The 21,995-nt window shown below is 34.6% G+C and overlaps 1 protein-coding gene across 5 annotated transcripts in view; it reads right to left on the reverse strand.

The window, feature by feature from the left end:
• The window catches only part of LOC307051501 (ankyrin repeat and KH domain-containing protein 1), a gene marked incomplete at its 5' end in the record, with an annotated part of 116,432 nt that overhangs the window by 47,539 nt on the left and 46,898 nt on the right, over positions 1-21,995 (reverse strand). For 2 of the 5 annotated variants that reach the window (XM_079701876.1, XM_079701875.1), the window contains 2 exons: positions 6,796-7,034; positions 18,197-18,306. In XM_079701876.1, coding sequence (XP_079558002.1) covers positions 6,933-7,034; positions 18,197-18,306 — 212 coding nt within the window. In that variant the 3' untranslated portion in view covers positions 6,796-6,932. Of the gene's footprint in view, positions 1-6,795; positions 7,035-18,196; positions 18,307-21,995 lie in introns of those variants that run through there. The other 3 variants (XM_079701874.1, XM_079701873.1, XM_079701877.1) reach the window with 2 other exon arrangements.

Below are 21,995 nucleotides of genomic sequence, written 5' to 3' on the forward strand. Positions count from 1 at the left end.
AAAATGTAGCTGACACATAGCTTTTACAAAAAGTTCTCTCAACTATCCCCTCTTTCACTATGTATGCAAACATTAATTTCTGTTGTTCTGGTCCTCTTTTGTGACTAAGAAAAACTTGATAAAGAACGGTGATTTCTTCTTACATAACTGTATCTCACTACAACTTTGGCAAACTAACGATAAGAATAGATTGTCAACCCAATGGAAACTTTAAACTGGACTGCAGTGACAGGGATTCCACTCTAAAAGAAGTTTCTTTCTTTTATCTTGATAGTGTAGAATTCTCAACCTCCTAGTTTATGTTTTGATTTTTGTTATGCATATTGATTAGACAACAATCTTTATTAACTCTAAGGTATGGAGGATGAATAACTATAGATAATGCCAACAAAATTTGGCTTTAGAATGAATTTTGAACTTATATTCAAATGTAGGTAAATCTAATATTCTGGCAATTTACTTCAAACAAAACGGAATACACATCATGAAGAGCTTACTCAGAAAGACCTAGAAAGTTGTGTCAACACACTACATGCTGGAGTTGTTGTATCAACTACACACTGGAAAGAAATTGCTCCTTTAGCAACTGCTATTTCCCCTCCTGTCTCAGGACCTTTTTGCTTAAGCTGCTCTCTTCCCTGTTACACTTCTTTGTTAGCTCCTTTTCATCCTTGACTGTCTCAAGTTAAGTGTTATTTCCTCAAGGAAGACCTTCCTGAACCTTCTTGACTAGATCACTATTCCTACTATTGACTTACAGTTCTACGAACTGCTCTTTCATAAGTTCCAATCACATATTAGTTTGTGTAACTACTTGGGTAACATGTCCACCATTCAAGTATAAGCTTCATGAGAAAAGCAATCATGTCCATTTTTGCTTATCATTATATACCTAATGTCTAAAACAATGAAGTACTTGAACACTGTTTACCAAGAAGGAACCTAAGCACATCTGACCTCTCAAATCTTCCCTTTCATAGAAATGAAGCTTGAAGTTTAAATATTCTACTAGGTAAATAAGAGAAAGAGAAGTTAATTTTAAGAATGGTAGCTAAACTTAGAGTAAGACATTCATTACCTTCATTTGATAATAATACATTATTACTAGATCATGGGTGGGCAATACTAATGTCACTTTTCCGTTTTTTTCTTTCTTATCTCTTAAGCCTGGCAGTGACACCCATCAATGCAACTAGTAGTGGCAAAGACAAAAGATTCTGAAAGCTCTGTTTAGAATAAACTTTTAAAGTAACTGTTAGTTCTGTATATTTAAAATATTCCCATAGCTGTTAAAAATAAGAAATCAGAAGGTATAATCCCAAGATGCTCACTCCAAGTGAAATTTCAAAATTCAACATACTAATAAAATTTTGGAAATAAAAGGTGTTAAAAGCTGCCTATTTTATTTTCCTCCCTATAAATATACATTCATTCCTTTGGTTCTGAACAATGTTTGAGGAAACAGTTGATATGATAATACTACAACTTTATAATGTATTATATTTCTTGTCCTAAAATTAATAATGTATATCCTACAACACATACCATTTGTCCCAAAATATCTGACCATTGAATCCTTTTAGGATAGGAATCAAATTTGTCTATACAGTTGACCCTTGAATAACATGGGTTTAAACTGCGTAGGTCCATTTATATGTTGATACCTAAGTTCTACACTTCACAGGGGTACAGAACCCCGCACAACATGGGTAGATGTGGTTATATGCGGATTTTCCACTGCACAGGTGGGCGTTCCAACCCCCACACTGTTCAAGGATCAACTGGCTACTTACTTATGAATGTTGGATTTATTATTTCAGCCAATATTTGTTCAATATCAATAAAATTTTAGGATATGAATTATGATTATTTCCTTCATAAACACAGAAAATTATTTTTCAAGGCTACGAACTTAGGTATTGTGCAATTTAACCTTTTTTCTTTCTTCTTTTTGGAGAACAGCTAGAATAATATAGGGATTATCTATTCCTTGAACATTTGGTAAAACTCACCTATAAATCCATCTGGGATCCTCTTACCTTCATTAGATGGACAGTTTTGAACTACTGACTCAATTTGTGAAATGGTTATTGCTTTATTGAGGTATACAATTCTAGAATCTTTTTTTGGGGGGGTGGTCACGCAGCGAGGCTTGTGGGATCTTAGTTCCTCGACCAGGGATTGAACCTGAGCCCTCGGCAGTGAAAGCACAGTCTTAACCACTGGACCGCCAGGGAATCCCTTTGAATCATTTTTGATAATTTATATTTATAGAAAAAAATCAGTATTCATTTCATCTAAGTATTCAAACTGATTGTTCATATTGCCTTATAAATTTTAAAGTTCTCTACTATATCATATAGTTATAACTCCCTTTAAGTTTCTATCATATACCTTTGCCTTACATAACTTTTTCCATTACTTTGTCAACCTTTCCCTGTCATTTTGCTTTAGATCTTTCTCCTGAAAACAGAATTTGCTAGATTTTGATTTTGAATCTAATTCAAGTCTGTGCCCTTTTAATAATTAAGTTCAATAGGTTTATATTTGTTCTGATTAATAATATATTTTTGTAAAAAAGAATCTTTAAAGTTATTCAGTACCTGATTCTTCACTCCTGAACAACGCAAGGATTCTAGAATGGCTTTTGAACTTTCTAACATATCCTGCTGAATTTCATACTATTGCTGTCTAGAGTTTTAGTACTACTTTGGTTTTAAGCATAAAAATTTAGGGTTTATACTCACAAATTTGTATTTATAATATATTTTACCAATTTCTGTGCTTACCGTAGCTTCCTGCATCCCACGCCTTCCTCCAGAGCTCTTTTTTCTCCTTATTGATGTACATAACTTTTAGTAGCTCTTTTGGCAAGGGTCTGAGGTGGTAAACTTTTATTCTTTGTAGATCTGAAAATATGCTTATTTTTCCTTCTTTGGAATGTTAGTTGAGTATAGAATTCTATATTGTGTTATTTTCTTCTGGTTTTGTTTGGGGGGGGCTGCATTGGGTCTTTGTTGCTGCGCACAGGCTTTTTCTCTAGTTGCGGCGAGCGGGGCTACTCTGCGTTGCGGTGTGCAGGCTTCTCACTGTGGTGGCTTCTCTTACTGCGGAGCACAGGCTCTAGGTGAACAGTCTTCAGGAGGTGTGGCACGCGGACTCTAGAATGCAGGCTCAGTAGTTGTGGCACATGGACTTAGTTGCTCCGCAGCATGTCGGATCTTCCCGGACCAGGGCTCAAACCCGTGTCCCCTGTGTTGGCAGGTGGATTCTTAACCACTGTGCCACCAGGGAAGTCCCTCTTCTGGTATTTTGAGGATATTACTCTCCATTGTTTTCTGTGATTATCTTTGTTGATGAGAATCTACCATCAAATATTTAATTGTTGTTCCTTTGAGAATAATTCATTTTTCCTCCAATAGCTTTTAAGATTTTTCTTTATCCTTAAAATTCTGCAGTTTCATTTGTTCTGCTTAGCAATTCTTTTTCAATCAAGGATTCATGTCAGGCTTCAGTTCTAGAAAATTCTCCATCATTATCTCTTCAAGCATTGCCTCTGCCTTTTATTTCTAGCCTCTCTTTCAGGAACTTCATATATATATATGGTCAAATATATATATGGCCTCTCAATTTCTCTTTCATATTTTCCATCTCTTTACCTTTGTGCTGTATTATTTATTTTATCATTTGATTCATTAATTCTTTTTTTTTTTTTTTTTTTTTTTTTGCTGTACGTGGGCCTCTCACTGTTGTGGCCTCTCCCGTTGCGGAGCACAGGCTCCGGCTGCGCAGGCTCAGCGGCCATGGCTCACGGGCCCAGCCGCTCCGCGGCACGTGGGATCTTCCCGGACCGGGGCACGAACCCGTGTCCCCTGCATCGGCAGGCGGACTCTCAACCACTGCGCCACCAGGGAAGCCCTGATTCATTAATTCTTTATTCAACTGTCCAATATACTGTTTATCCTATATATTTATTTTTATTTCCACAATTTTTTCTCCTGAAAGTTTAAATGTTTTATTTCGTATCTATCTGTTCTTAATTCATAATCATCAGCTTTTGTTTCATTGCCTCACATTGTTTTATGGCTATTGTTCATAGTTTAAAATAAGCATGCTTAAAATCTTTGATTCAAGTCTTTTATTTCAATTTCCTTGGGCCTGTATTCTCCTGTGCTGCTGCTTTTTGTTTGCTTGCATTTTGACTATCTCTCTTCATGTAGATTTGCTCCTGAGCTTTATAATTTTTTTATTTGATAAAGCTCATTTTGCATGGGAGTTGTTTTTTTTCTTTTATTTCCATCCACAAATTTATCCCTTCTCATTAGATGGTCTGAAAGTTACCTCAGTCTGGTCCATTTTAGAAGTAGCTCTTTCCTTGGCAACTTAAGCTTCTTATCCCATGAAGTTATTTCTGTTCTTCTCACTAAATCAAATAACGATGCCCTCCAAGTTCTTAGTTACAATGTTGTCTTTGCATCTTCCCTCTATGAAGAACAATTTGCTAATTTCTAACTGTGACTCTGGGCAGTTGCTTGGAGCTTTTTTTCCATGCTGCTTCATAGGCTGGGCAATAAGACTGTACCTATTGGCCAGTTCCATGTGAGATGCATTCAGTCCCTATTCCCTTAAAGATGATGAAATTCCAGCCCCTAGCGCCCATTTTTTTTTTAGGTTTAATTCTCCTTGGGCCTACAGCTTCAGCTGTGGATCCAGGGTCCATTTCTAGTCCACAGAGTTCGTTGGTCTTGTTTCTGAGTATAGCTATATATTTTTAGTTTAGTTTGGTTCTCTCACATATTTTATTTATTAGATCTATGTACTTGAATGATAGAGAGCAGAGAGGTTTCAAAATATACTAACAGACACTTTACTTTCTTGACTGGAAGTCATTTGTTACTTATATTTAAACAACTTTGAGATAGGACTCATTCAACATATAATAACCTAGAAAGAAAGAACTTGGCCTTTAAAAAAAAAAAGTATATTAGGAGTTTTGTGTATTGCATAGATAGTTTTAAGGATCAAGAAAAAATTGATAAAAGTTTTCCAGCTTTAAGTAGTAAAGTTTTAAAATATGTATATATGCTACTCCTTAATAAAAAGTTATTTAAAAAGCGGGAGGTCCTATTTAGTTTATTAAGGTAAACTAATCACCAACAGTTGAAATATATTGATAAGTGGATAATCAGAGCTCATAAGCCCGCTAAAATCTTGTCCATAAAAAATGCACTGCAAAGTTCTGGTTCCGATGAATAAGCATTACGAGAAAAAAGGTGCATTTTTTTTCTATTTGGCTTTAGATAACAAAATTTAATTTTAAATTAAGGCTTTTTTTCTTTAAAATAAGTTGATTTCCTTTAAAACCACAGTCCTGGGCAACCAAGGTATATATCGAAGATTGTAACTATATCACAGAGCCGGTGTTTCTTGCAATTGAAGGAGGACACTGTCTAGGGGGAAGGACCAGAATCAGAGGAGAGGAGAGGGCGACTGCTTTATACTATATATGTACTAAAGGATTCTTACACTCTCCCCTAGGGGGTATGTTCTTCCAACCCACCACTGTATATTAATCATTAACTTAGTGATCTGTTACTGATCAGATTCATATCCCTCAGCAGAACTGAGATGGAAAAAGATTAAGAGGCACCGTTTTAGGGTTTGTGTTTAGCTCAGTTTCTAAAAGCCACAAGTAACAAAGACAAAAACCAAGCTTACTCAGTTTGGATGAAGGAAGAATGATAATAAAGCAAAGGTTGGAAAAGAACAGAACTCAGCAATGATGCAGAATAATCTACAGACTCTAGCAATGTCTCAAAGTGTGGAGTATAGAGGACTTATGAGAATCTCCTGGGATATCATTTAAAATGTAGACTCCCCATTTCAGATCTGCTGAATCTGAACCTCTAAAAGTGGGGCTGCAAACCTCAATTTTAAAAAGTATCCCAAGTCTTGAGACTTACAGCTAGAGAGACAGGTTTAAAATCACATTTTCTTTAACAAATCCAGGGAGAAAAAAATAACTTTATCTGAACTAACACTCAGCTTTACATTCTTGATAGGAGCCACAGGTATTATATATATAAACTGAGTAAAAGTTTACATTTTCACATTGTATTTTGTGAAAGAAATTTATTTACTTTCTTCAAAATAGAATGAATATATAACAATTTCTCATTCCAAAAGCCAATAAAAAAGATACTTAATAAGCATTATGGTTAAGAGTGGCTTGACACTGAAAAATTTATTTTAGATGGCCTAAATTAATTGTGAAGCAATCACAACTTATTCCTAATTTAAAAATTAAGCACTGCTCCTGAGTGTAAACAAATCTCTCTGGATTACAATGGATATTAAATTTGCTTGACTTTTAAAAGCATCAGGCACAAATTCCACACATTTTTTTTCAAAAGAAATGTTTGTTTATCAACAAGTATTCACCTTCTTAAAAGACAATCTTAGAACAAGGTTACATGAGAGGATTTTAAGAAGAAAATTTTAATTTTATAGAAATTAGGGCATGAGCAATATAGTAAATGTTTCACTAAACTGTTTTTTTGTTATTTGAGGATTATATAGAAAAAAATCCAATATATCACCCTAAATCTGAGTTTCAGATTTTTGTTGAACAAAGTTGAATACAAAGGGCTTTATGACTGAGACTTTCTCTCTGGGTTATCTTAACTCCCTCAATAAGGGAGAATGCAAAAACTATCTGAATAAGAAAATCTATTTTAACCTAAGAGATTTTTTTTTTTAGTAATACCACATAAAAAGAATACTAAGGAAGCAAACTACTAGTAATGTAAATCTCTTTTTATTGGAACTTCATAATCTTTTTCAATTGAAGAGGATTTCTTTTGTCACCCAACAGGGTCCTGGAACTTCTTGACTGGAATTCAGATATCCAGAGTTCTGGTTACCTACATCATCTATTCTTTATGTAGTAGCTTACAAGCATCAAAGGCCACCCTCACCTGATGCTTGGCCGGATCTATGCCCTCCAAAATAGTCTTCATGTCCTCCTGCTTGTCCTGTGAAAGGAAAAAGAAGAACTCACGGATCTTATTCCAAAAACGAAAATCACATTTGGCCATGAAGACCTTGTGACCAGTACTTCAGGTGCTGGGCGTTATTAACTCAGGATCTTCAACTGAAAAGATTCTCATCTGTAGAGACCATAATCTCATGAACAGAGTATGATTTTTAAGTATGATAATACGGTTCTCTACCAATATAACTTCAATATAAACCTTAACATATGCAGACATAATTCTGCTAAAGTTTTTGAACTCATGCCTTTATCTCCAAATACAACTAAAACCACAGAAAATAGAGCAGTATCTTAATATCTAACCAAGGAAAATAATTTAATCAAAAGATTTGCGAATATCAGAAGCTGAGAGATAAAAGTAGGAAAAATACTGTATGATTAAATAGTTCTGTAGTACCTCCTCCACCCATTATAAATGAACTTAGTGCTCACACTTTTCAACTAAAACAGGAGACTTGAAAGAACTTGAGAGAGGGAATATCTGTATTTTCTCTAGATCTGGTCTCCAGACAGGGAGAAAGTACTCAAAGATGAGACAGGGAGATGGTTGAAGAAACAGTAATAAGAATTGCAATCACTGACCAGGATCAACTATTATCTCCAAATAAAAGAAATGTGGCCTAAAGAAGGCTTCACCCTAAGTCACTCCTACCTCCTACCCTGGATGATATGCTTACCCTAAGGGGATGCATGCTCCTATGGTAGAGATTTGGTGAGAAAGTATTCTGAGTCAACTCTATGATTTGAACAAGCTGACTGTTAAAGCTCACTTCTCCCTTCTTCATCCCCATATGATTTTCAACAAAGACAAGCTCCATTCAAATAAGAATAAATAAGCACAAAGTATCCAACACAGACCTATTAAGAAGTTCCTACAAAAATGGAAACAAAATTTTAGTCAAATATTCCCTTGTACTTTCAAAAATATTACAGAGAATATGAACGCTTTAACTAGTGGAACAAAGTGATATAACAGCAAGAGGAAACTTAAAACGGAGTTGGGGGTACTTCCCTGGTGGCACAGTGGTTAAGAATCTGCCTGCCAATGCAGGGGACACGGGTTCGAGCCCTGCTCCGGAAAGATCCCACATGCCACGGAGCAAGTATGCCCGTGAACCACAACTATTGAGCCCACGAGCCGCAACTACTGAAGCCCATACACCTAGAGCCTGTGCTCTGCAACAAGAGAAGCCACCACAATAAGAAGCCTGTGCACTACAACGAAGACCCAACACAGCCAAAAATAAATAAATAAATAAATAAAAAAGAAGTGAGTTGGGGGACTTCCCTGGTGGCGCAGTGGTTAGGAATCTGCCTGCCAATGCAGGGGACACGTGTTCGAACCCTGGTCCAGGAAGATCCCATATGCCACAGAGCAACTAAGCCTGTGTGCCACAACTACTGAGCCCGCACTCTAGAGCCCGTGAGCCACAACTACTGAGCCCACGTGCCACAACTACTGAAGTCCGCACATCTAGAGCCTGTGCTCCACAACAAGAGAAGCCACCGCAATGAGAAGCCCGCGCATTTCAACAAAGAGCAGCCCCCGCTCGCTGCAACTAGAGAAAAGCCCGTGTGCAGCAATGAAGACCCAACGCAGCCAAAAATAAATAAATAAATTTATCAGGAAAAAAAAGTGAGTTGGAAGAGCAGAAGATACTAAGTAATGATGAAACCACAAAAACCACATTAGAAGCAGCAAGAAGTATACAGAAAAAATAGTGACCTGGTGGATGGGCTTAAGAAAGAAACAATACAGAGGAAAAGGACAAAGAAATGAAAAGAATCAGACATAAAGATAATAAGGGAGATTCAATATATGGATAATAAATGTCCCAGAAGAAAACAGAACAGAAAAAGAAGTATTCAAGGCTGTAATAGAAAAAAACTGGAGAAGGATGAGGAGGAGGAGAAAGAAAAGGAGAGGGGAGAGAGGATGAACTAAAATCTTTAAATAGAAAGCACTCACAGTTTTCCAGGAAAAACTATTATAAAATAATAAACACCAAGACACATCCTGGGGAAATCATAGAGGTTTAAGTATAATGAAAGAATCTTATGATAATCCGGGCAGAAAGGAAATCACTTACATATAATGGGGAATATTCTAGCAGGTTTTGGCAATATTTAATACCAGAAGACAGTAGAATAGAGGGCTTAGAATTTTGAGGGGAAAAAACAAGTGATTCATTAATTTTATATTTAGCTACACTCATTTATAAATATAACATACAGTAATATCAAAAATGCAAGCACCTGTGAACTCCTTCTTTTGGTTGAGGAAAGTAAATTCAAAACAAAATACCAGTATCAGCCAGCCAAAAGGTAAGTCAAGTTCAGGAAATCAGGAATTCAGAGTCTACATAATATGAAAGACTAGTAAGGTAAACACTGAATCCACCTAAATATACAGTTAAAGTTAAACAACTTTGAGAAATAATAGGGTCATAAAACAGAATGTAAATGTTATAAAATCACGACAATGTAATAATAAAATAACTCATGAAAATCCTATGGTGGAAGACACATTAATCTCCTCTCCAGAATGGAGTCAATAAACATTGTCTAAATATTTGATTTTTTAAAAATCAGTTTTTTAAAAGAAATTAACAAAATATTTCAAAATTTGCATTTGTAAATGATGTCTGAATAAATACTTTTCCATGAAGTAACTTTATACCTGTGTTTTATATAGTTCAAAAATTAGTTCAGCAATTAGTGAGCAGCTCATAGGGCTACTTGGAACACAGGGATTTTTTTTAGATAAAAGAAACATGGGGACTATGATCAGAGGTTAGAAAATTAAACCATAAAAAAAGGAAGGAAGGAAGAAGGAAAGGGAAGGGAGGGGAAATCTAACCCATGTTAATGAGAATATAAGAATCAGGAGACCTCAATTGTTAGTAGAAGTATAGACTAGCTCAGCATTTTTGTACAGTTTTGCAGCAGCTATCAAACTTTTAGATGTGGACCCTCTGAAAACCGGCAATTTCACTTCTAGGAATTTATCCCTATAGATATATTCACAAAAGTAGCAAAAATACATAAATGTGCATAACAATATTTAGTGCAGTACCATTTGTAATACTTAAAAATTATAATAACCCAGATGTTTATGAATAAATAAATGGTTAATAAATTATATAGAACACTGGGTACCTGTGAAAAAGAATGAGAAATCTTAGGAATTGACAGAAAAATATTATATTAAAAAGAAAAAAGTTTCAGAACAGTATATGTGGTAACAAATCTATTCATATAAAAAAGACATACAGCCCACATACACAGAATATATATATGCTTGAATGTATAGAAATGTTGAAAGACACACAACATATTGCTTAAATTAAAAAAAAATCTTACAAAAGAGGATATAGAAAAGAAATAGAAATCCTCTATTTCCTAAGATTTAATATAGATAACAAACTGATCCTTCAAAATTTTTGTTTCTTTTAAGGTAAGTCCATATCAAATCTAATTTCCAGGATTAAGAACCGGAGGGTGCTAATGTATCCATGTCCAAATCACCCAGTTTCCACTAGCTCAACTATTCTAGGAAAAGGCCCCCCAAAGTTCATTTGGCTAGAACACAGTCTAAGAAAAGCAACAAGGGTCAAAGAGCTTACTTCATGGTTAGGGAGGAAAATCAGTGATAGACCAGTACAACATATTCAAGGGGTGCAATTTACTCAGTGCAGAAGTGCTTCGACTTTCATTCCAACATTAAAAATAATAAACCTTTAAAAGTTATGATCAGGGCCTCCCTGGTGGCGCAGTGGTTGAGAGTCCGCCTGCCGATGCAGGGGATACGGGTTCGTGCCCCGGTCTGGGAGGATCCCATATGCCGCGGAGCGGCTGGGCCCGTGAGCCATGGCTGCTGAGCCTGCGCGTCCGGAGCCTGTGCTCCGCAACGGGAGAGGCCACAACAGTGAGAGGCCCGCATACCACAAAAAAAAAAAAAAAAAAAAAAAAAAAAGTTATGATCAATTCTACAGAGAAAATTAGTATACTAAAAATCAAAATTCCATTTCAGTAAGGAATTATACAAAGCACTAAGCATTAATTAGAATATGTTTCTTTCAAGATGTAAATTTTCATCATACATATATAAAATATCTCTGGAAGGATACAAGTAGTGAACAACATTGACTGCCAACAGAGAGGGAAACTGGGTGCCCATGGGATATTTTATACTCTATGAATTTTGAACCATGTAAAAGTATTACATATTACCTATTTAAAAATAAGAAAAGGGCTTCCCTGGTGGTGCAGTGGTTGAGAGTACGCCTGCCGATGCAGGGGACACGGGTTCGTGCCCCGGTCCCAGAAGATCCCACATGCTGCGGGGCGGCTGGGCCCGTGAGCCACGGCCGCTGAGCCTGCGCGTCCGGAGCCTGTGCTCCACAACGGGAGAGCCCAGAACAGTGAGAGGCCCGCGTACCGCAAAAAATAAAAAATAAAAAATAACTGATTTGCATAGGACCAACTATTATTCAATATGGCAAAGACCCAGAATTAGCAACACTGTGTGCCCACCACACTTCTTTAGGTTGGTTCTATTTATTTTCTTTGATCTACTGCATCTAAAGCAGATTTATTATGAGCTTAAAGAGAGAAACCATGTCCTATCTTGTCCTTGGAAAAACCTCTCTGTCTTCCACACCCCTATTTTCAAGGTGGCTAACATCTCAAAGTAAAACGGTATTTCTAAATTCCTTGTCTCTCACTGGGCATTACCTATGTACACTTGAAAGCCAAAGCTGAAAAAACACTCCTAAAGAAAGGAAATTTTGAAAAGTTGAAGGCATATAAGATGAGAAGAAGAGGATGTAACAAAAGTTTATTCTGCTACTCAAAATAAAGTTTAACCAAAGGAAAAGAAGAATAAATTCGTAATTGAACAATTCCAAAGATAACTGGAGAGATTTTATTCTTATGAAAATAGTTTACTTACAATAAAAATCCATGTTAAGGAAACTCTTCCTACTTCTTTGACAGTATTTAAGTAGGATAAAATACTGATAGTAAAAAGATAGGGTGGGAGAGATAATGATTTAGCATTATAATGCCAAATTATTCTTTACTGGGGTGGCCTTACCACATTACTGTGTTTTCTAGGGATTAGTAACTTTTATCTATTAAAATATTTTATAATAAGCTAAATCTGCTAATTATTAATTATAAATAATGCCCAAAATTAAGTAATTAAAGATACATTTAATATACCCAAAGATTTTAAGAGAGAATAATTTGTGTAACACATCACTATTATTAATTATGACTCACACCTTAAAATTTCATTTTCTTCAAGATTCCCATAGCACTTTACACATTCTTGGGCTAAGTACTCATCTAGTCCATCTGATACCTCCAAACAGGTAGCTAGTTAACCTGTTCTTTAAAAATCATAAAATTAGATTTCTTAAGCCACATCATTAAAGATCTTCTGGTCCAAACCCCTCATAAAATAAAGGAAAGGGGGGAGATGAGAAAGAAAAACAAAAGAAGGCTAGGGAATCTAAGTGATTTGCCCTAGGACACCCAGCATAGTCAAAGAAAGAATATTTACAGGACTTGGGTAAAATAGTCCAGAAAATAACACTAGATTTCATTTTACAGATAAGAATATTGAGGCAACTATTTACTTATAGACCAGTGACCTGATGGCTGTGATGAAAATTTCGGTGTCTTGTCTAATGCTCAGTAGCATCTCTAATGTTGAGTTCTTTCTAAATAACTAAGTGTAGCCTTTGTCACTCATTAGCCTTCCATTCAGATACAGGATTACAGGATGCCTTCCACAGGTATTTCTTCCTTTTAGTAGATTTACTTTCAAATAGCAATGAAGGCCTGTAAAATGCTAAAGTGGATCATAAAAAAATCTTTATGTGAACACAACTAGAATATATTTACCTTCTCTAATATCTATGTCAGTTGTTTATTATGGGAAATACTACTTGAGTTCCTCTTCTAGAAATGAAAGGCCAAGGAGCTGTAGAGAAGGAAGGAATACTAATTTACGGGATTTATATATCACTCTCCCTTTCTAACCTTAGCTTTGTTGGCAAATACATGTGAAGGAAATTCCACAGATGACAAATATTTATTTTATCTCAACAGATGTATCAAGGTTTTAGTGCTGAAATTAACATGCCATGATGAAAAGAGAAAGATTCCATCATCTTTACAAATGGTTTGAAAACCAGAAACACCATCAAATAAAAGCAACTCTGTACAAACTTCAAGTTATAAGTAAGTACTAGGGATGTATTATACAACATGATAAATATAATTAACACTGCTGTATGTTATATATGAAAGTTGTTAAGAGAGCAAATCCTAAGAGATCTCATGACAAGGAATAAATTTTTTTTCTATTTCTTTAATTTTGTATCTATATGAGATGACAGAGGTTCCTAAATTTATTGTGATAATCACAAGTTAAACTTATACAGTACTGTATGTCAATTATATCTTAATAAACCTGGAAGAAAAAATAAATAAATAAAAAATAAAACACAACAAAAACTTCTACTATATATATATATATATATATATATATATATATATATATATATATATATATAAATAAAACAGAAAAACAAAACAACACTGACATGTTAACCAACACTGTTGCCACCTAAACATCCTATTATTAGGGCCTTTGGAAACTCTGACCTGATGCAGTCATCTTTCATAGAGATGGATCATCTCTATAACAATAACATGGTTGGGCATGGAAGCCAGGAAAACATAGATAACAAAGTAAGTCAAAATTAAAAGCAAGCAAGAGAAAAAAAGAAAGAAGCAGAGTAGGGTTTTACAATCCAAGTTATACTGTTGAATAGTTAACTATGCAAATTCTCCACCGTGAACACAAAAGTAATAGTAAAGAGGGGGCTAGAGGACTGTGGTAAAAGAAATCAAGCCATATAAATGCTTCAGCTGAAGTAAGCTATCAAGATACGAATAAGAATGAAATACTAAAACTCTGCCTTTTGGTCTAAAGACCAGTAACTGGGGAGAATGGCCTAAAGTAATAATTATACAGGACACCAGGAGTGACTCAAAGACAATGGAACTGAATCAACTTCAGTTTTCGTTTTTTTTAATATTGCAGATGTCAATTTTATTTTTATTTATTATTTTTTTTGGCCACGCCTCACGGCATATGGGATCTTAGTTCCCAGACCAGGGATTGAACCCATGCCCCCTGCAGTGGAAGTGTGAAGTTTTAACCACTGGACCACCAGGAGAGTCACTCAACTTCGATTTTTAAATGGTGTTTATTGGTTATTTCTGGTCAAGCAGTTCAATAACAAACTTGTAAGGACACATAGTATATTCCTTTTCTGAGAAATAAGATTAGTTTCCAAAGGCTGGTTTATTTTTTTTTCTTTTTTTTTAAATTTCTTTTAGATTTTAAGTATACTACAGAATGCTAATGTGTTTTAATACAAACTTTCTTACAATGGGTTTACATCATATTATACTTGTAATCACACCAAATACTAAAAACTAATTTGGGCCCAATAAACAAAAGATGCTATGCAGAGAAAGAAAGTACATAAAGGAATAATCTTTATTTCAATATATAATTATTCCCATTACAGTGGTAACAAGAGGTGCAACTATATGGAAGATATGGATTAGGTGATTTGTTCAAGGCTCTCTGCTTATTGAGTAGTTAAAATGATTTTGCATATTAAATAGGGAGAATTTTCAAAAAGAACTCTGGAATTAATGGACAATTTTTTATTTCATTTAATTTTTGATTTCCAAAAGGAACATTTTAAGTGGCTTATTTAAGAGAACTAACCTAGTCCAAAGGTTTTTAATAATGGATTATTCAAATTTATGCAATTATTACAAAGGTAGACAAGTTACATATCAATCCATAACCTTCTAAATATGATGGATATTCAGGGTTTTTTTTTACTGGAAATATCAAATATTTTTTCATTTTAAATATTTTTAAAACAAGAAAAAATAAAATTTCAAACAACTAAGTTTCAAATGAGAACACGCACATATTTTGAGGATCTACCTGAAAATGCTCAAGTATACTAACAGTTCTGGTTGTGGATTTTTAAAAAAGCATTAAATAAAAAACTGTCTAGATTTCCTTTAAAACTAAGTTCTAGGGGCTTCCCTGGTGGCTCAGTGGTTGAGAGTCCGCCTGCCAATGCAGGGGACACGGGTTCGTGGCCTGGTCCGGGAAGATCCCGCATGCCGCGGAGCAGCTGGGTCTGAGAGCCATGGCCGCTGAGCCTGCGCGTCCGGAGCCTGTGCTCCGCAACGGGAGCGGCCACAACAGTGAGAGGCCCGCGTACCACAAAAAACAAAACAAAAAAAAAAAAAAAAAAAAAAAAAAAAAAAAAAAAAAAAAAAAACTAAGTTCTAAACTATACCTACTACACATGTAGAATAAAAAGCCTTAAAACCTCTCAGTTTCATCTCAGGAAACAATATAAGAAATCCAAATTGTTGCATTACATTTTTATAAAATTGTGATTAATATCCTAACTGATTCTACAGAATATTTTTAAAAATGAGAGACAACAACTTTTAAGCTCTTTAAAAAATATATAATAACAGCCTTAAATTGTGGCAAAAGTTAAGCTCTAAAAATCTAACAGAGCATGGTCCAGATTGTGTTTCAAAGGTTGATTTGTGCGTTCTTATTTAAAACCGAAGGTAAAAATAGTTCCCCCCAAAATGAAGGTTCTCAGCTAGCCCACGAAAACAAACAAACAAACAATTTAACTTAAAGAACTACCAAACCTAGATATCAAGAATACATCTATGGGATGCCAGAAATGGAATACATCTCCACTCCACGCAATGGGAGTGTAGTCTTCCAATTCCAAACCACTGGAGGAAATTACTACAGTCCTAAACAGATACTAGGAGGTGACAGAAAAGAATGAAGGACAAGAAAGGTGCTACTGTCTTTTTAGGTCCAGCTAGCAAGAATTATCAGTTATTTTCTTCCTCAGGACTCAGGGACTGGTCTGCCTGCTTTACTCACTTCTTGTTTTTGACTAGGTCTTTTGTTTCCCGCCTATGGCTTATAGTAAAGCCTGAAATTATTTATAGGTTTTAAATATCAAACCTACTATGCTTTTCCATACTTTCCACATTTTCTATAAAGAACAAGAATTGCTTTTTACAATCAGGAAAATAACTAATATTAAAAGTGAAATATCTCTCCACAGATAGCAAAAGCATAAAACAGGAATACATTTTTTAAAGTGAAAAATTAATATATGAAATAATTCAAAAGGAGAAAAAATTATGCACGTGAAATTATTAAATCTAGCAGTATTTACAACAGTGAAAAATAAAAAGCAAGTCAAAAGTTCAATAATAAGTGAATGATTATGGCTCATCAACTTGATGGAATATTATGCACAAGTTATAAATATAGAGAATATGTAGCAAAATGGAAAAGATTATGACAGAACACACATTCTGGAAAATAGAAAAAAACTGTACTATACTATGATTATAATCACATGTATATATGAATGCAAAGACAGTTTGCAAAAGAGAAAAACAGTTACGTTCGAATAACAGAATTACCTTTGTACTTAAGGTAAATATTTATCTGAGCCATTTTTTAATCTTATATTTTGAATGTAAAACAGTATGGTAAATTCAAATCTTTCAATCTGCTTATTTAATGAAATTCTTCTAGGGAATTTTAATCACAATTTACCTAATTCCAGAAAACTATAAAAATAAAAAACAGAAAACAACTATTTTATTTTCTATTTTTAAATGCCCTTTGTTTTAAAGGGCATTTAAAAATATTTCTTAACAAATTTTTAACTTTGTCAAAAAACAATAAGGTTTTGCTATACTTTAAAGTGCATTTAACAGATAATTCCTCTTTTCCTATTTAACATTTTTAGAAGAACTAGCAAATTAGTCAAGAAAGTAACTTAGCTATGGAAAAATGGAAGAAGGAAGAATTTTGATAAGAATTCAGAGGATAAGAGTATTAAACTTTGCTTATATATCTAAGCTTCTATGCTCTACCCTGTTTATTCCAAGTGATGAAATGCTTCAACTCTTAATTTTTAGATGACCCAAAGCAACTCTAAAAAAAGGAATGAGATAAAGAAAGAAGGCAGAAGATTAAGATCTACTTAACATATCCATCATAATTTTCAAACGAAAAAAGTACACCTCTCAGAAATTCTAACTGGCAGATCCTAATTAATGAGAATGAACGCTAGTCTTATCACTACAATATTTATTATTAGTAGAAATGATGATAAATAAATAGCATAATTACACTATACACTTATTATAGCCAATAATTATTTTCCAACAATGTTCTCAGGTATTTTGGGGGGGAATGTCTGTTATTGGAAATGGTTTAAAAGACAATACTTGCACAGTTTTTTCTAAATAACTTTAATTAATAAAGTTAATTCTCTATAGCATTTATAACTATGCGTGTCTCACACAGATTTTTAAGAAATACAAAAGGGAATTCTGGAAGACACTCTAGAGAGCAGTTCAAAATACTCTCACAAAATAAAAATTAGTCAAAGCAAACATTTCAGCAAGAAGCATAAACCTTTAAGTGGGATATTATTTATAATTTCCCACAGTTGTAAGGATTATTACACATATGAACCTGCCATCTAATTTGAAACTTTGAAAAGCCAAAATAGAAGATATTAAAAGAACAGAAAAAGAATGAAATGCTGTAATAATGTTGTTAGGAAGATGACAGTAGCTTTATTTTAAATGTCTAACTAATTAGAAAAACAAAAAAAATCACTCAAAGTGATCTGACAGGTTATTCTATGTTGCAAACATATCATTGAATTTATATGTCTAATAAAGGGCAGTTAAAAAGGTTCAAGAATGTCAAATGGGACTGGGGTGAGAGGAATAAAGAAACAAATATTTTTACCTAGGAAAAGAAACAGCATATGCCCTTTTAAAAACTATTTTCAAATACATTTAATAAATGCAACAACTAGAACAAGTAGCCAAACTTTAAAAAGTTATTTTATACAAAGCATGCACACTATTGATCTTCTTTACTAGTGTTTTCTAAATGTTAAAAATAAAGGAGTATTAACATTCACACAAAAATATTTGAAATTAAAAATATCTTACTAAATCAGCCCCTGCTTGAAGTAAAACATCTGCAACATCTGTATGTCCATTTTCACAAGCGTAGGTTAAGGCTGTGTCTCCTGTTGCTGTTGTAGCATGAACGTTAGCACCTGGCAAACAAAAAAGTTACACATTTACTTTATGAATTTTATAATTTGGTGAAACTCATAAACTCTAAATATGAAAATATCAGATTTTAAGAATCCTAATTTTCCTTTAAATGTTTTGGAAAAATGCTTTTAGCCACACAGAAAGGAACTATACCAAATGATTAAAAAATACAATAATCTGGACTTCCCTGGTGGCACAGTGGTTAAGAATCCGCCTGCCAATGCAGGGGACACGGGTTTGAGCCCTGGTCCGGGAAGATCCCACATGCCGCAGAGCAACTAAGCCCATGCGCCACAACGACTGAGCCTGTGCTCTAGAGCCCGCGACCCACAACTACTGAGCCACGTGCTGCAACTACTGAAGTCCGCGTGCCTAGAGCCTGTGCTCCGCAACAAGAGAAGCTACCGCAATGGGAAGCCCACACACTACAACAAAGAGTAGCCCCCACTCGACGCGACCAGAGAAAAACCCGCGCACAGCAACAAAGACCCAACACAGCCAAAATAAATAAATAAATAAATTTATTTTAAAAAATAATAATAGTAATCTGCCTATACATCCCCAGTAAGATATACCCTAAGAAATAAAAGGGCTGCTAAAGCCAAAAATATCAAACAGTTTTCAGAAATCATATTGACAGTAGTTTTGGTTTCTATTCTATGGATATTGTGGTAAAAATCAAATGAGTAAGCCTTTGGTGAGTGAAATTAGGGGCATGGCTGAGAGAAAACACAGATAAAAGATTGCTGAAGTTAAGTAAAACCGTATGGTTCTGAATTGGAAGTACTGACATGAATTCATGTTGTATTATTATCTGTAAGAAAAATATTTCCTCACTCTGACCAACTAAAAAGGCCTAGAGACAATGAAAGATCAAGCCGAAATAGCATCTCTAGCTAAGATTGTGACCTCTAAGTACCATATCCTACTAAATGAAATTAGGGCTTCTTAAAGAAATAATTGGTTCCAAGACTGGGGGAGAATCTGTATAAGATGGTCCTGAAACACCCAGCAATATCAAAAAGCAAGGAAACAGAGACTATAATGAGGTCACACCAAAAGGATTTAGGAGCTAAACTTATTGACCAAAGATAGTGAAATTGTCCCATCTTTCAGCAATTTTTACATCAAAAAGAATGAGGACTATGATAGAATAAAAGCCATCATGTATGTTTAAATCTAGAAGTTCAAAATCATGTTCCAATCAAAAACAAAAAAACCACTTCATTGGTCACCAGTGAAGGATACTAGGGGTCCACCTCATTATTTGGGGTGGGGGGGGAGAGGAAAGGGGGGGAAAATCAAACATTTATACTACTGTTCCTAAATGATTTATACCTAAGAGTAACCAGATAGTTGATGAAGGGAAGTTTCTCTTTACAGACATATTTCTGCTAATAAACAAGGAAGGAATAATAGCATTTAGAATATTACCACTTTGTAACCTTTAACGAATTAATGGATCTAAGCAATGATCATCAATATCTAATAATCAAAAAGAGAGACAATCAGACATTTACTACCTCCTGAAGAAAGTACACAAATATTACCCATGAAGTAGTCTTAAAAACAAAACAGAACAAAACAAACATACATCATACCTGAATTCAATCAAGTCTCTAGATCTAAGTACTACTTATAGAAAATCCAAGGGACAGAAAAACAAGTTAAATGAAATCGTGGAGGTGCAATTAGCAAAATCCATACTCTGGGAAGCCTAAAGGATAAACATTTCATGTCTTCAACCAAAACTTGCAAGGGAAAAAAAAAAGAAAGATGATGAAGAGCCCATAAATTAAAGGGACTTAAGAGATGTATTGATCAAGAGTTACTGTATGAATCTTATTTGAATCCTAATTCAAAAAAGTCATTAAACGCACACATACACATTTATAAGACTATCAGGAAAATATGAAAACTGCCTGGATGTTTAATGACACCAAGGAATTATTGTTTTAAAAATTTATGTAAGGAAATGGTACTGTGGTTACTTTTTTTGTGTGTGTGTGGTATGCGGGCCTCTCACTGTTGTGGCCTCTCCCGTTGCGGAGCACAGGCTCCGGACGCGCAGGCTCAGCGGCCACGGCTCACGGGCCCAGCCACTCCGCGGCATGTTGGATCCTCCCGGACCGGGGCACGAACCCATGTCCCCTGCATCGGCAGGCGGACTCTCAACCACTGTGCCACCAGGGAAGCCCTTTGTGGTTACTTTTTAAAAAGACTGTCTTTTAGAGATACATACTGAAATATTAATTGATAATTTATAAAAACAAATTTATTTTCAAATTTAAAAAATTTAAATGTTAATTTTAAAATGTTTTTATAACTATGTGTGGAGACGGATATTAACTAGACTTATTCTGGTGGTGATTTCACAATATACACAAATATCAAATCATTATTTTGTACACCTGAAACTAATATAATGTTGTATGTCAATTATCTCTCAATAAAAAAATTTAATGCTTAATTATTTTTAATAAATATTATATAAAAATAAGTGGGGGATATAGAGGAAGTAGAGATGAAATGAGATTCTTAAAGCTGGGTGATGGGTTCTTAGGATTCATCATATTTTCTAAATGTTTGAAAAAATGCCACAACAAAAGGTTTTTTAATTTTTTTAAAAAAACTGTATAGGCAATGTATTAAAAGACTTGTTGGATTCTTCTTTAGTGCTACACTATAAGAAGAAATGCATGTAAATAAATCACACTCTAATCTGGAAAAAAATTGTTTTAGGTAGTGATCACATAAAAAGTGATTCTCAGGCCCCCAAAATAGTTCCAGAAACTACCTACTTCAAATTAGCAAAAGTAGCTAAATATGAGAATCAGTGGTGATGCAACAGAAAAAACAATGTCAGGAGTTCTAAGTTTGAATATTGGCCCTGTCACTTATTAGCTTGATTTGCTTAGGGAAGTTATGTAACATGACTGTACACATGAGCTGAGCAGAATGTCTGGTGATTTCTTAGTTAACATTATTTATTCCTTCTTTTTTTTTTTTTTTTTTTTTTTTTTTTTTGCGGTACACAGGCCTCTCACTGTTGTGGCCTCTCCCGTTGCGGAGCACAGGCTCCGGACGCACAGGCCCAGCGACCATGGCTCACGGGCCCAGCCGCTCCGCGCCATGTGGGATCCTCTCAAGCCCCTATTTATTCCTTCTTTTAAACGCCTCTTAACAATATCTTGACTACTTAGAGGGATGTGGGGAGAATGAAGACTGATAAGCACCGGTAAAGAAAGACTCCTGAATGGGACACAGACAGTTACAGAAAATAATGAAGGAAAAATGACTGAATAATGCACATACATTTACTAACTACAGCAAATAATAGTATTTGAGTCAAGGAAGAGGTAGGCCTGTATGGTTGGTTTGTAAATTGGTTCAAAATCTAAACAATCATCTAAACCATTAATGATCTGGATTAAGAAATTATTGCAATAATAATTCAAAGGAATAATTGATGCTGGGCTATAATCAAATTAATATTAACAATAAAGGATGAATAAAGTTTTGCTAAATATTTTATTTTCCTTTATGTATTAATTTCTTTATATGTCAAGTTTTAAACAACTTATTAGATATGGATAAAAAATTTTATACTACTTCTAAAGGATATATAAAGGTTTATATCTGTCTGGATCAATTTTTTCTGATATATCCTTAACTTGCTCTATATAAA

This window comes from Hyperoodon ampullatus (assembly GCF_949752795.1).
Source record: "Hyperoodon ampullatus genome assembly, chromosome: 4".
Classification (NCBI taxonomy): Eukaryota; Metazoa; Chordata; class Mammalia; order Artiodactyla; family Ziphiidae; genus Hyperoodon; species Hyperoodon ampullatus.